This window comes from Coenobita brevimanus, chromosome 57, assembly GCF_032717465.1.
Source record: "Coenobita brevimanus isolate Jiangsu-jjx chromosome 57, ASM3271746v2, whole genome shotgun sequence".
Classification (NCBI taxonomy): domain Eukaryota; kingdom Metazoa; phylum Arthropoda; class Malacostraca; order Decapoda; family Coenobitidae; genus Coenobita; species Coenobita brevimanus.
This window is the reverse complement of record NC_137010.1, coordinates 51,052,129-51,067,616: the sequence shown is the minus strand read 5'-3', so window position 1 is coordinate 51,067,616 and position 15,488 is coordinate 51,052,129. Positions and strand designations below refer to the sequence as shown.

Genomic DNA, 15,488 nt, shown 5'->3' with positions numbered 1-15,488 from the left:
GGTGGTGTTTTGACTTGGTATGATAAAGGTTAATTGCTTAAGATAGTTTTGGTAGCGTTTGTAGTTATGGCCGAGTCGAGATTAAGTCAGTACCACGTGTGGTCGTCGTTCCCAAAGCGGAGGAATCTTGAATTGGAAGGAGAGTGAGTTAGGCATGAGAGGACATAATTCCCTTGATTGGGTATAAAGAAAAATGACATACACTTTACTTTAATAATTCTATACTGGGTTTCAACAGACATTTTTAATTACATGACCTTAAGTCATATGGAAAAGGGTTGTAAATTAAAACCAAGGTTTGGGCGACCATCATACAATATTGTTACCAAGCGAAACAATTGGAATATTCAAGTGGTTTCTGAGGACATCATACCTCACTCTTTATTGTCGGTTATTCTTGGGCTCGTCAATAGCCTCAAGACTGAGACATTTATGGGTTTGGGTTCTCTTTTCGGGCTGGCATAGCCTCGAACCAATAAAAATAATCACTCGTGTTCTATTTCGTCCGTGCAGTATAGTCTCATCATGCAATTCATTATATTTCACAATCACTATCAATTCATAATTATTAACAATTCATAATCATCATTAATGCATAATCACCAAAAGTACATAATCACTCGGGCTTATTTAGCCTCGAGGAACAACTCAAAATCATATTTTTGCTCACGACCACTAAGTTCCCTTCAGCGCTCCCAATTTTCTAACATATTAATATAAGAGAAAGAAAACGGTTGATGAGTTTGAATTTCGCCTTTCCGTTACACGATCACATCACTTCAAATTTCTATTCCTTATCTACAAAAAAATAAAATAAAGTTCACCTGATAGATTAATAATACCATTTCTACTACATTCAGTTTATAAAGAATTCATGGGTAGTGTAAGTATGTATGTAAGACGAGTCTATGGGCAATACCACGAGATGGCCTCGTGCACACTCCGACGTCACGGTGTCTGTGGACCGAACCAACGTCTATTATACACGATGTCTGAGCAGCGAGTCTATGTTAAGCTTTTAACAACATTACTTCATATGGTTCACGCCAAGTAAGGATTAAACAAGGAAAAAAGGGGAGGGAAAAGGAGGAATGTGGACAGCTCACCTGAACCAACGTCTATTATACACGATGTCTGAGCAGCGAGTGGGGCCTCTCGGGCACACAAGGGACGCCACTGCTAGATCAAATGAGATTGTGTTTTTCCAATATGGTGGGTTTTAATTCTCTTCACTATTTATTTAGTAGTGTACCCATGACGTTAGGACTTTTGATTGAATTGGGGAAAATTTGGGGTTCAATCTTACTTAATTTAAATACTGAATTTACCACTATCCCGCCTTGAGTTTGAGGTAGCTTATTCCATCTAGTGATGGCTAAGGCAAGCGGGACTATTAGATCCTCACAAATGACATTGTTTTGGCCTTTTTGACTATTAATCTTACATATTTGGGTACTAGCAGCTTCATTAGTAAGCATTTCACAACTAGGATACGGAAAGAATTGTATACCCATCATTACTCTGTTTAAGGTTTCAACTTGGCGCCCAACAACGACGCATAAACAAGGAGAAAGGCCGCACGCATCTGTGATTCATTACTCTACCAGACGGAGGAATTCCCATAGCTCAACACTCACAATTACATCACCCATGCATAAATACAGAGATGTATACATATAAAAATAAAGTTAACACTACATCAATCATTAACATATGAATTACTACTTAGGACAGGAATTTATAGACTAGTATTCAAATTACACCCTATCTAACTTAGAAATTACAGTACCTCTAAACACATACATGAATACTAAATTTGTGGCACTACACTTGGTGGTGGCCAGAATTAGGATCCAAGTAAGATGGAGGAATAGAAGAAGGGAAAGACGAGAGGAAGGAGTAGTTGCAAAGAGAGTGGAAAGGTTACAAGAGGATGAGAAAAAGGCAGAGTATAAGAGAGAAGTGGAGGAACGATTTGGCAAATATGAATTGGAGCAGATGGGGGACGTGGAAGGTGTGTGCAGGAGATTTACTGAAGAAATATGTGCAGCATGTGATGTGCTGTATGAGAGGAAGAGAAGACGGAGGGGGGTGCAAGGAACAGCGTGGTGGACTGAAGAGGTGAGACAGGCTGTGGCACAAAAGAAGAAAGCATACAATGAATGGATGTGAAATAGGGGCGTGGAAGAAGTTGAGAGGCGGAAGAGAGAGTTATACAGTATGTAGAAAGAAAGAGGTGAAAAGATTGGTAAGAGAGAGTAAGAAGAGAGTGGATGAGGAATTTGGAAGGAATTTGAGTGTAAAGTGGAGGGACTGTAAGAAAATGTTCTGGAAAGAGGTGAAGAGAGTAAGACATGGTGGAAGTGACGTTAGCAGGGTAGTGAAAGATAAAAATGGACGTAGATTACTAGTGGAGAAGGGAGAAAAAGTGAGCAGATGGAGAGAACACTTTAAGGAATTGTTGAACATACAGGATGGAAGTAATGTGAGTATATGTGGCTGGGGAATGGCTGGGAGAATGAGGGAGGTGAGAAGACAGGAAGAAATTAGTAGGATAGAAGTTGTGGAAGAAATGAAGAAAGTTAAAATGGGGAAAGCCCCAGGAATTGATGGAGTGTGTGGTGAAATGTTGAAGCATGGGGGAGAGATAGTAGTAGAATGGATATGGAAAATGTGCAGATTGGCCTGGGAGGAAGGTAGAGTCCCGGAGGATTGGAAGTCAGGTATAATTATTCCCTTGTACAAAGGAAAAGGGGAAAAAGAAGTGTGTGGTAATCATAGAGGCATTTGTCTTCTTAGTATAAGAGGAAAAGTGTATGGTAGGATACTTATTGACAGAGTTAGAGAAAGAACAGAGGAATTAGTTGGAGAAGAACAGGGAAGCTTTAGGAAGGGAAGAGGTTTTGTAGATCAGTTATTCATTCTTAGACTTTTAGTGGAAAAGTTTCTAGAGAAGGGAAAGAAGTTGTATGCGGCTTTCATGGATTTGGAGAAAGCATATGACAGGGTGGATAGACAAGGATTGTGGAAAGTGTTAAGAATATATGGAGTAGATGGGAAGTTGTTGAATGCTGTGAAGAGTATGTACGATGGCTGCAGTGCGTGTGGATGGTGAACTAAGTGAATTTTTCTCTTTGAAGGTTGGGTTGAAACAGGGATGTGTCATGTCTCCATGGTTGTTCAATCTGTACATGGATGGGGTAATAAAAGAGGTACAAGGTAGGGTAGTTGATGTTGGAGTGGCCCTGGTGAGAGAGGATAGTGTTTGGAAACTCCCTGTACTGTTGTTTGCAGATGATACTGTGTTGTTGAGTGAAGACAAAGGGGAAGCTGCAAGGCTTGGTGGATGAGTTTGGGAGAGTGTAAGAAACGGAATCTAAAGGTAAATGTAGGGAAGAGTAAAGTGATGGTCTTTGAGAGAGGTGAAGTCAGTGAATGTACAGCGAGGTTGGATGGTGAGGAATTGGAAAATGTGAGTACGTTTAAGTACTTGGGTAGTGTGATGAGTAAGGATGGAGGTTTGGAGGGTGAAGTGCATGAAAGGGTACAGCAGGGAAGAAAGGTTGCTGGTTCTTTGAAAGCAGTGATAAGAAACAGGGAAGTGAGCATGGAAGTGAAAAAGTTACTACATGACAGTATTGTGATACCAACTCTAATGTATGGAAGTGAAACTTGGACGTTGTTGGAAGGACACAAGTCAAGAGTGAGAGCAGTGGAAATTAGTTATTTAAGAGGAGCCTGTGGAGTCACATGGAGAGACAGGCTGACGAATGAGGATATAAAGGAGCATTGTGGTGTGGATGTGGATGTGATAGGAAGCGTTATGAGGAACACACTGAGGTGGTTTGGCCATGTGGAGAGGATGGAGGGTGAAAGACTGACGAAGAGAGTGTATGTGAGTGAGGTGGAGGGGGGAAGAGGGGGGGGAGGCCGAGGATGAGATGGAGGGATGGGGTGGAGAGGTATATGAGACAGGGGTGTAAGTTGGGAGCAGGGCAGTGAAATGGCAGGAGACAGGGCAACGTGGAGGCGATTTGTTTGTGGCCACCCCAAACGGGACTGAGGCATCTGGCAATAGATAGACACTCTGGCTCGTGACTACTTCATCCGGGAGACCATTCCAATGGTTCACTACTCTTGCAGCAGCCGTGGCTCAGTGGGTTAGAGTGCTCTGCTCTGACCAAAGGGTCGGAGGATCGAATCCACCCAAGTCATTGGTAGACAGCAGGAAGGGCATCTGGTCATAAAATGCTACACGCTCCAGTCCAAAAGTCCTCTACCCGAAGGCAACGCCTTAGCCCTTCGGGGATACCTGGCGTAAAAGCAAATTATTAATTTATTTTTACTCACTACTCTTGCATTAAAAATTTTGTCCTCCGTGTGGTTCTGTGCCTGAGTTTGGCTAGCTTCAGGCTGTGTCCTCTGGTGTTTGGTTGGTTGTCTCGATGCAAGTTGAAGAAAATTTCCATCTTTAACCGCATCAATACCGTGGAGTACCTTGTACATCTGGATCACATCTTGATCATGTCACCACGTATCCTCCTTTCCTCCCGTGTGGTGAGGTCAAGACGGGCCAGCCTTTCCCCGTAGGACAGTTCGGATAGCTCTGGGACTAGTTTAGTGGCTCTCCGTTGTACTTGCTGTAGCTTGTTAATGTCTCGACGGGTGTAACGTGACCATGCTTGGACACTATTCCATCCAGGGTCTGATCAAAGATTTGTACAATGGGAGAAACATCTCTGCATCCAGGAATGTGTAAGTTTTTCTTAAGCTTCCCACCATGGAGTTTGCACTGGCTGCTGCCTTGGCAACTTGTACTGTGGGCTTCAGGTTGGAGGTAACGTATACACCTATGGTCCTTCTCCTCCACTGTGGTGGTTAGTGGAGTGTCACCCATATGGTACTGGTACTCTGGATTTCCTCTCCCAAGATGACCTTGCACTTCTCCTTATTGAAATTTAGAAGCCATTTTCTGCTCCACTTCTGTAGTCTGGTGATGTCTTCCTGAAGATCTCTCCATCTGCTGGGTTTCTGATTCTTCTGTAGAGCTCGGCATCGTCTGCGAAGAGCTTATTGCTTGACCGTACCGAGTCCATTAGGTCATTTATGTATGAAATTCCTGCCACCGCCGAACCGGCCACCCCACCGCCGAGCCGCCGCCTCACCACCACCCCAGGAGGACACCACGGAGGGCTGGGTCACCGAGAGGTCAACCCAGGGCAAGAAGGACATCGGTGCTCCCTTGTCTTGAGTCCCTCTGCCCCTCAACCACCCCGATGGAAACTACGCTGGCGGAAGACACGACCCTGTGGGCGGGACAGCACTCACCAGGTTCGGAGTGGGACTGAGCCAGAGTCAGTCCCAAGCAATACCACAGTATGGCCTCAGTACGTACCGGGGTGGGTTCGGCCACTGTACGCCCCTCAGTTGCTTTCCCCCTGTAGTGCCGCCACATCGACCACTGTATGTGTGGGGGAAGGTTCGGCCACTGTACGCCCTTCAGCTACGGCCACATCTAGACAAGGCCTCAGAGTGTCAGCTATTGAGCGCACTCCGACTGGCAAACGCCTCGGAGTGTCAGCTATTGAGCGCACTGTGATTGGCAAAGGCCTCAGAGTGTCAGCTATTGAGCACACTCCAACTGGCAGAGAGAGGAGGAGTGGAACCATGATAACGGCCACTGTACGTATCGGGGAGGGTTCAGTCACTGTACGCCCCTCATCCACTACCTCTTCCTCCTACAGGAGTAACACGCCACATCAGCCACTGTACGTGTGGGGGAAGGATCGGCCACTGTATGTCCTGTTACTTCCTGTGGGGCAGGCAGACCCGCGGTATCAGCCACTGTACTTGCCGGGGAGGGTGTAGCCTCTGTGCACCCCTCATCTGCCTCTTCTTCCTTCGGGAGCAGCACCGCCACATCGGCCACTGTACGTGTGGGGGAAGGGTCGGCCACTGAACGCCCTTCAGCTGTGGACCCTGGAGATCACAGAGCCGCCACATCGGCCACTGTACGTGTGGGGGAAGGATTGGCCACTGTATGTCCTTCATCCATGATCTCTGAGGTCCTCCCAGAGAAGGAGGTCCCTTGCGTGGCCGGCCTTTCACCTCTCGGCTGCGTGGGACGCCCCTCTCTTACTCCCTCCAGGTGTGATTCCCCTGAGGTACTACCGGAGTGGCGGCACGGCCCTGTGTCGGCCCTGCCGCCTATACCTGGTCAGTCCCGGTCTCTGATGGATGCCAGAAAGAAGAGGTGTCACAGTCTGCCCCTGACGGTGCCCTTCCCTAAAGGTGACCGCAGCACCCAGGCTCCTAGACCAGGCCGGCGGGCCCCAGAGTCAGGCCCCTTGGGCTCTACTCCCCCACAACTCTCCGCCCGGAAGAAGAGGTGACAGACCCGCCTCCTGCAGCTGTTCGTCCCCAGTCCTGAGGGTCGCCCTTCAGGTCGAGGCCCCCAGTTCAGAGGGCCTTCCTGCACCCCACCGACGAGGCTCCAACACGAGGGCCTCTCAGGTCGAGGCCCCCAAATGGGAGAGCCTCCCTGCACCCCCGTGACAAAGGAACCCCGGGCAGTGACACCCCTATGGGTAGTCCACTGTCTCCTGCAGGAGGGCTCCCCAGTAGAGCCCCCTCCCATGCCCAGGCGCCTCTTGTGTTAAGTCCAGGAAACAAGGGCCAACAGTGACTGAAGTGTATCTCTTGTGTCGTAGAAAACCATAGGGACGGGAGTGAACAGTGACAGTGAAAGAGTGAGGCCAAAATAATATCAGTAACACACTGAGATAAATACCCAGGCAGAATAGAAAAGACCAGTGAACACGGACATAGAACCTGAGCGCGAGGAAAAGCCAAAAGTCTGTGAACAGTGTCCCCGCGACTAAGTAACTTCCTCGAGTGTCGCGACTCGCGCTCTAATCAATTATAGTAATATTCACTCTCTCGACCCCAGGTCCTCTCCATTTATAGTGCAACCAGTTGAGACTGTTAAATACTAATTTTGCCTATAGACACAATACGGGTATATAAAACTTACAACTCACCATTGAGGTATAATTACAGAACTCTACTCTCTGCCTGTGCTGTGTGTGATACATATTATTGGGAAGCTAACTCTGTAAACCTGTCTCCATCATATCCTGTAACTCTTTGGTTGTATTGTAACAGTGTATTGAAATAAGCCAATAGATGTGTTAAGGTGTACTGCCTAGTTTTTATGCCCTGTTCCTTTGTAAGTGTTTTATTTCCGGTCCGGAAAGAGAACCCCGCTCAGTTGCGAGCGTTTTTAGTCCGAGAAGTCGAGCTAAAAACACCCCGCATAACAATGTACACCAGGAAGAGTATCGGCCCGAGCACACTCCCTTGGGGTACTCCACTCCAGACCCTTTGCCACTTTGAGTGAGTCCGGTAAATTTTTACAAGTGGACAATACATCCCGCAGGTAGTGAAATATATTTTTCTGGTAGTTTCTGATGCGATTCGAATGTTTTTGACCTTCATTTTTGTCAGAAATGCCTCATTACCCCTCTTTTCCAATCATGAACTTTGATTGGACAAGTAGGTGAAATCAAGCATTTTCCGAATAAAATGAAGTAAAAAACAACTCAAATCGCATCAAAATCCACCAGAAAATATACTGCACCACCGGGTAACATAACGGAACAGACGAAACCTAACCAAACAGACGTAACGTAACCTCACCAAACGCACCAAACCTAACAAAACGTAACCCAGCATACCTTACCTATCCTAGGAGAATACGTAACGTAACCTCACCCAACACACTAAACCAAACCAAACCTACCCCAACATACCTAACCTATCCTAGGAGAATATGTAACATAACCTCACCCAACACACTAAACCTAACCAAAGCTACCCCAACCTACCTAACCTGTCCTAGGGGAATACGGTACGTAACCTCACCAAACACAGTAAACCTAACCAAAGCTACCCCAATATACCTAACCTATCGTAGGGGGAATGCTTACCCTTGAGATACGATTGTCAAGGACGAAGGTCGTCTGGCAATAACGTCGTGGTTCCAGAACCTCTGAATCCCGTGATTTATGAACAATATAATTTTTCAAGCCAGAAGGTGTGTGTTGTCCAGAAAAGTTCCTTTGCAGTTAGAAACAAAAACTACACTGTATCCGTTTCTTGGTTTTTGCATACTTTTTGTACCAACCACAGTACGACTGATGTCTATCTTTTCAAAATTTACAAGGTTCCTGACAGTCTGGGCAATAAACTTCCGAAGGTACGAGTTCGAGTGGAAACGCTTTATCACTCGTAAATAATCAATATCACACCAGGGACACACAGCACGTCTTTCTTCTTCAGAGGCCATAGCGAGAAGGATTTGAATTTTCCATCACACTGAATCAAAAAGCGCGATTTAAAATCATTGGCCAAATTCCATCCCGTGACCTAAAGGCGGCATATGAGTGGGTGATACAAACCTACGAGACGCATGCGCAGTCGAAGGGATGAGAAACAAACGTACGAACGCACGCATTTTTTACCCGGAGTGGCCGAGTGAAAATCCAAGGTAGGTTTATTTGGGAATTTTAAATTAAATTCATTATCTCTGAAAATATCAATTTCCGATTGGAGTAATGGGTGTTCTTTGTGATCCTTAGGGACTATACTATACGTTAATGGTGCTAAAATTCCAAACCTGCATATTGTCCACTTGTAAAATATTACCGTGAGGCCTTACCCTCCTGCTCAGAAAGTTCTCAATCCAGGCTAAAATATCACCAGAGATTGCCATTGCTCTTAGCTTGTTGAGTAAGCGAAGATGGGGGACAGTGTCAAAGGCTTTCCTGCAATCTAAATATACAATGTCCACACCAACCCCCTCGTCAAGTGCATCCTCTAGCTCTTCAGAGAACTCCAGTAATTGTGTCAGGCAAGACTTCCCTGTTCCTAATCCATGTTGGGAATTATTAGTAAGATTGTTATTTTCCAAGTGATCGACCATTTTATGTCTTAGCAGTTTCTCCAAAACCTTACATGGTACAGAAGTTAGGCTTACTGGCCGGTAGTTGAGAGGGTCTGACTCATCTGCCTTCTTGAAAATTGGGGTGACGTTCGCCTTTCTCTAATCTTAGGGTATTTTTCTATCAGTGGGGGTCTTCCTAAACAAAAACCAGAGAGGGAAAGCCAGCTTTTTTTTTAATAGATAATGAATGGAGGAAGGAAAAACAAAGGGGAAAAAAATAAGTCCATATTTGTGCCTAAAGGCATCCTCCATTCATAAAATATTTATAACAACTGGACTTGAACTGAAGTGGATCAAATATTTTTGGGAAACAACTCCCAGGAAGCGAATTCCAGAGAGTAGTAGTTCTGAGGGTAAATGAATTTTGATAAGCAGAGGTTCTGCAATGCGGGGGAGATAGTGTCAATTCATGGGCGCTCCCAGCTGCCCGAGTATTTCGGGAGAAAATGTGAAGGGGAGGAACAATTGAAGCCAGTTCGTCTGAGCACTTACAGTGTGCTTGGATGCACATTCCTTCAACACTTTCGGGTGAACTCCATCTGGTCCTGGTGCGGAGTTTTCTCGAAGGCTTTCTAGTAGTTTTCTTATATCGTCCACTGTGAACTCACATCGACTTAACTCTTCGCCTTTGAGTTCGTGCTGCACCCTTGGAATTGGGGTGTTCGTCTCCTTGGCGAAAACCTGGAACTCCTTGTTCAGTATCTTGCATGCTTCTTGGGTGTAATTTGTAAAAGTTCCTTCAGGTTGCTTGACCCTAGACACAGATTCCTTTATTCTCGTCTTACTTCGAGCGTAGGCAAAGAAGTCACGCGGTTTTTCTTTGACTTCCTGTGCAAGGGTCTTCTCAAACTGGTACACAGCTTCTCTCAACGCTCGTGTTGACTCATTCCTTACCCCGCAGTATGCTCTGTACCTTGCTCTGGTTCTCCTCTGGCGGTATCCTATCCAGGCTGCTTCTTTTTGTTTTATTTTGCTCAGTGCTCCCTGAGTCATCCATTTGGGTCTGCTTTTTGTTACGCTGCATGTAGTTGGCCGCACTGGAATGCAGACTTTGACTACCCAATTGTACTCATCCAAGAAACCCTTCTAGATCTCCTCGACGCTTTTGTTCCTAAGTTCATTCCAGTCCACATCACTGAGGAATGCCTTTGCCGGCATGTAGTCACCTTTGTGGTAAAGTCTCATATTACTAACACTACCACGCTGTACAGCACCATCCACAGCCATCTTAAAGACTAGTACACAATGATCACTGGCTCCAATTGGAGCTTTGTACTCTACGTCACTTACTTCTAGTTCATTTTTGGTAAGGATGAGCTCTAACAAAGACGGGGTATCGCAACCTCGAGCTCTGGTGAATTCTCTTACGTGCTGATGGAGGAAGGCATCCAGGCAAGTTTCATAATATATGACCTGTTCACTCTGTGGTCCTCCTCCTATGTAGTGAGTTTCCCAGTCTGTCTCCTTAAAATTAAAGTCTCCACATATTAATACTTGATTCACTCTAATATTGCACAATTCAAGTAGAGTCTGCCTGACGCCATGATTGTATTCCTCCATAGAGTTTGGTGGCATGTACTATCGTGCACAAAAGTCTTGTCCACTACCCAGCCACAGTGAAGGTATAGCCTGAATCTGAAGTACTGAAACAGCTGGGGGAAATGCTATGGTCGGCCAACAGATGTCGCCCTCTTTAGTGCGTGTGTGTGTGGGGGGGGGGGGAAGAATAGAGGAGGTGGGGGCTGGATGAGAGGCAGGTTGTTTAAGAGTGGAGCATTATCACGAATCCTATAAACGGTACTGATAACGTGAGAAATGTAACAGAGATGGTTTATGTAACTGATAAGGTTCAATTATATAAGTTGTAATGCGGTGTTACAAAAAGATAAAACGAGGTTGAAGCAGCATAATTAGTATAGTCGTGTAGAACAATTATTACTGCACGTAGCAGTATCTCAGGTGTTAGAGCAGTCGTATAGAAAACGTTATTTGCTGTGGAGATGTGCGACAAAGCTCCCTGCACCCCAGCGATTCACCTCCCCCGATTATTCCCTAAACCCTATGATGTCACTCGAACATTTCATGCTTCTACAAGTGTGCGGCATATACATCTTACGACGAGCATTCATATACAGTATTTGGCATTCTCACTGACACTGACGACTGCAGTAAATTTAGGGAAAAAGCTATGAATTCTTGTAACTGGACGATCATGGACTCTGGAGTACAAGACCCTTTGGAGGGTAGGATGGCTGGGGTTTGGGATTATGCATAGGAAGAAAAAGTTACAAACATGAATAAAGGCTAAGGAAAAAGAACCACCTGGCCTCAACCAGACTGCTACATGATATATATATATGGCCTTAAATTGTTTTCTAAAAAGTAATTTTTTTTTTACTTATTCCACCATAATTTCAAGCTACCTTCTTAACTACGTTTAGTCTTACAGTTGTTTCGATATGGTTACGAATTCATGGAGCAGGTGCAGTGTGCTGGGTGCGTATTGCCCCTCGGGTCACAATGATACTTTAGAGAATGAAGTACAGTAAGGATAAAAGTGAAATATGCAAGGATCAGAGTGAAGGGCCTTGGTCAGCTACTTTTACTCACGGACCAAGTCACAATTTTGTTATTCCTACGATGAGAATATGTTAATATAAATAAGTATTCCACCCACCCTTTGCCTAATAAATATTTATAATAATATGATATATATATATATATATATATATATATATATATATATATAGTATACTTATGTTAAAAAGAGTGGAGTGAAAAGTTATCAGTATTGTAAAATAGTAGAGTTAATCTGGGTGACTGTTCCAATTCTTCTAAGTTCCAACCAATGCCCCTCATGATCTTGAAAGCCCGTGTGTGTGTGTGTGTGTGTGTGTGTGTGTGTGATACAGAAGATCAAGGCTTTGCCCAACCTCCCCTCTCGTAAGGGAACGTGAGGTGGCCGTGACAGCATTATTCATGGTCTTGCATGGGTTCTCCTCAACCCATAACTGGAGAAGCCACAGTGAAGACCCAGGAGTTAGACAACTCCTCATTAGGTCTCCAGTGTTTAAACACCACACCACAATATGCAAGCTTCATATATTCTGAAGTGTGCTCAGTTACCGTAAATATTGTGTGTGGAACATCATGAGCATTTCAATGATGGTAGCAAGTTTACCTATATAACTAGACTGTGTTATAGGAAACACATTCCACGACGTGTCATACATATTGTTGTAGACCATTCAATACATAATTTGTGCCTGTTAAGTTACCATATTATCAACTTTCATGCGAGATAGTTTAAGACATCATTAAGGAAATGTTTTCAAGACAACACTGTATGTAAGTTAATATACTTTACTTGTATTTATAAACAATAGCAAAATCCAAACAATACACCAATACATACTGTACATCTTCGTATATGGTCCAGCCACCCATTGCATTCAGAACGTCATCTAGGCGATTAGGGATGGAATCGACCATCTTCTGGCACACCCCTGGTCGTCGACGTATACTCTCCCACACTTCGTGAGCTTTGGCCTCTATTGCTGCACAGGTTCGCTGCCCCCCAATATCCCAGTCACATTTCAACATGTCCCAAATATGTTCAATCGGATTAATATCACATCCTTGTGTTGGCCAGTGGATGACCTCAGTTTCAGGGTGATCCTGGAGATAGTCCTTCACTATGTTGCTGGTATGAATGGGACTGTTGTCATGAACCAGCCTGATGGTGTGGGGGACAGGAACTGCCATAGCCCGGACTGTAGGAATTAGCACTTGCTCTAGGATGTCTACAGACTGCTCACCAGTGAAACTGCCATTGATCTTGACCAGTTCACCTGGCCCATGTGCCCACATCCACCCCCAGCATGACACTGACACCCTACCATCCACTGCGCGATGTTGAATGTGTGTCTCATGGTAGAGTGTGTTGGGGGGGCAGCCAGCACTGCCTTGCTTCAGCTCCCACTGACTTGAACACCGTTTCATCAGTAAATATAATTGTTCTCCAGTATTCTTCAGTATGTGGAAGGTGTTCCAATGGAAAGCCGAGTCGACACTCTTTGTGAGTAGGTGTTAGCCATCCTTTGTGAGCTGGAATATGGCAGTCGATCCCCGCCTCATGAAATCGACATCTCTTCGTCATGTGATGGCAGTTCAGACCCAGATTTCTTGTATGCTCCACTGATGTTCGCAGTGGATATGCCTTTGCAGCTACCACGATCATAGCGTCCATCGTTGCCCACGTTACTCGTGGCCTCCCGCTTCGAGGTTTTGTCTCCACCGAGCCCTCTTCCTCCCACCGGCGGATCCACCTCCTAATCGTCTTGGTGCTCCTCCCCACTTCGAGAGCAATGTTCGTCACACTTGCCCCAGCTCTCCACATCCCGACGATTTGGCCTCGCTCAGCAATCACCTCCGACGAATTTGCTCGTCCAGCAGGCATATCTGAAATGGCAGAGTAATATGCTGGATTTTTTTTTACTATAGTAAATGTATGGTATTAGTAACGCTTAGGTAAATATTATTATTTTGACATAACGTTTTGGTAAATCATTTATGATCAATTGCCCAAGAAACTCTTCCTAATTCATATATTCATAGTGAACTGCAAGTGGATTCCTCCCCTACCTCTCCCCCCCCCCCCTGCGACAATAGAGTGATCATTCGCCGATAAATCATCATGATCAGGATCAGGATTATCATCATCATCAAGATTCAGTTTAACCAAACCATTGACACCCATATGAGTCTCTTCTAGGGCTGGCCCGAAGGATCAGTTAACACATATGCATTTCTATAATTCTTATATTGTTTTGAGGAGATTCCAGTGTTTCAAAAAAGGTCAAAATTGAACTTTGGAAAAAAATTTAGTGTCTGCTAATATAGGGTAAGTGAAGCACATATTTCGCTGCCGATTATAAACAGGGTATTCAGTGAGAATACGTTTGACTTATTTGTGTTCAGCAGTTGTAGCACATAGGTGGGGCTCCAATACGGGAAGACATGAGTTGGCCATGCGTCAATCGCGTATGCCCAATTCTTAGACGAGCCAGAATAATTTTCCGATGTCCATAGGATTGTTTTCATGATGATCATGGAAAAAATTGATATGATCATTATTAGCGTATTACGTACTTGTTGGTTCATTTTCCCAGGACATTTGCCAATGGTCAAATATTTATTTTTTATAGGCAGTTATCCTCGCTGATAAAAATACATGGTTATCCACTGCTTTACCTATATCTTTGACACTTTTTCTGCTATAAGCTGTTCGTCCCAGATTATATATAACTAATAGGTTACATTACGTTATGGTTCGTTATATCAAGACGTTTTTCTTCAAGTTCATTGCGTTGTTCTGAATTCCATTTCTGCTCTTAATACTACATTACCCAACCCAAACTCCTAGGTTGCAACGGGGGGGGTAACAAAACCGAGCAAGGTAACGTGCGGTATATATGACCCTCAAACGCAAAGCCCATCAAACACCATATTTTTATTGTGAAATTACCTACGGACCTCATATAAACGCTTTCATATTATTATAAAAGGGTCTCCCACTAATTACAGCAGTTATTTGTAGGTGAAAGAAAATATGATTCCGAGTAGAATAATTATTCTATACATATATGGATTTTTCGGATTACATTTAGCCGTGGGATGGATTTTACAAATTGTGCACTGCAACCATTACAAATGGCGGAGTCGAGGCGGGAGATACCGATAGCGATAGCGAAATCTCGGAAATGGGGAAAGTTTAGTAGTGAAAGGATGTGGGTGAAACGGAACAGACTTTTAGGACAGAAAGTGTGTCGCCTACAGCTCACTCCATGGTGTTGGGTGGTAGGTTGGGGTGACGGGGGCGATGGGAGGGAGAAAAGGATGTGGAGAAAAGAAGGCAAAAGGAAATGGAGGGGCCATCCCGATTTGGGTGGGGTGCACCTAATCTTTAATGTTTTTGGAGGGCCCATTCATTACTTTTCTGTATAGAGTTACACTTATTATTCTAGACAGAGGAAAACGGAATGGGACACAGACGTGGCGGCAAGGATTTTTGGTTGGGGTAGGGGGATGACCATATGTGTTGCTTTTTTTTTCACATCTTAATTAGGCTCAAGTTACGTGGGGTTGACTTTTGTTGTATATATCATAACTCTACATACAAGGGGGTGGAGCCATGTCGTCGTTTCTGTGAGTGTTCATTAAAGTAGTCCAATTCGTCGCCATGGGTAGAACAGGGGGAGAGGGGGTTGGGGAATACAGGGGAAGGTAATGTGATGGGATGGAATATTCGATTGACGTTAGTTTTGGGGGAATGATGATGGGAAGAGGAGGGGGAGGGAGGAGTGGAGTGGGGGGATGGTGGAGGGGAAGTGTGGGGGGAGAATACGTAGCCGAAGTGTTTAGGTATAGTAACCCACGCTGCCCAAATTATGAGGTTTAATAGATGGGTGGGTAGAGGCGGGAG

The 15,488-nt window shown here is 44.7% G+C and overlaps 2 protein-coding genes across 2 annotated transcripts; both read right to left on the bottom strand.

The window, feature by feature from the left end:
* Nucleotides 1–7,984: 7,984 nt before the first annotated feature.
* Nucleotides 7,985–9,997, bottom strand: LOC145401996 (uncharacterized). Its single transcript, XM_080274097.1, has 3 exons — nucleotides 9,497–9,997; nucleotides 8,720–9,010; nucleotides 7,985–8,050 (listed from the first exon to the last, which is right to left on the bottom strand). Exons 1-3 carry the CDS (start codon nucleotides 9,995–9,997, stop codon nucleotides 7,985–7,987), a joined length of 858 nt encoding a protein of 285 aa, XP_080130223.1.
* A 2,935-nt stretch (nucleotides 9,998–12,932) lies between these two features.
* LOC145401995 (uncharacterized) lies at nucleotides 12,933–13,463 on the bottom strand. The gene has a single exon (XM_080274096.1). The coding sequence runs from the start codon at nucleotides 13,461–13,463 to the stop codon at nucleotides 12,933–12,935; it is 531 nt and encodes a 176-aa protein (XP_080130222.1).
* Nucleotides 13,464–15,488: the final 2,025 nt, after the last annotated feature.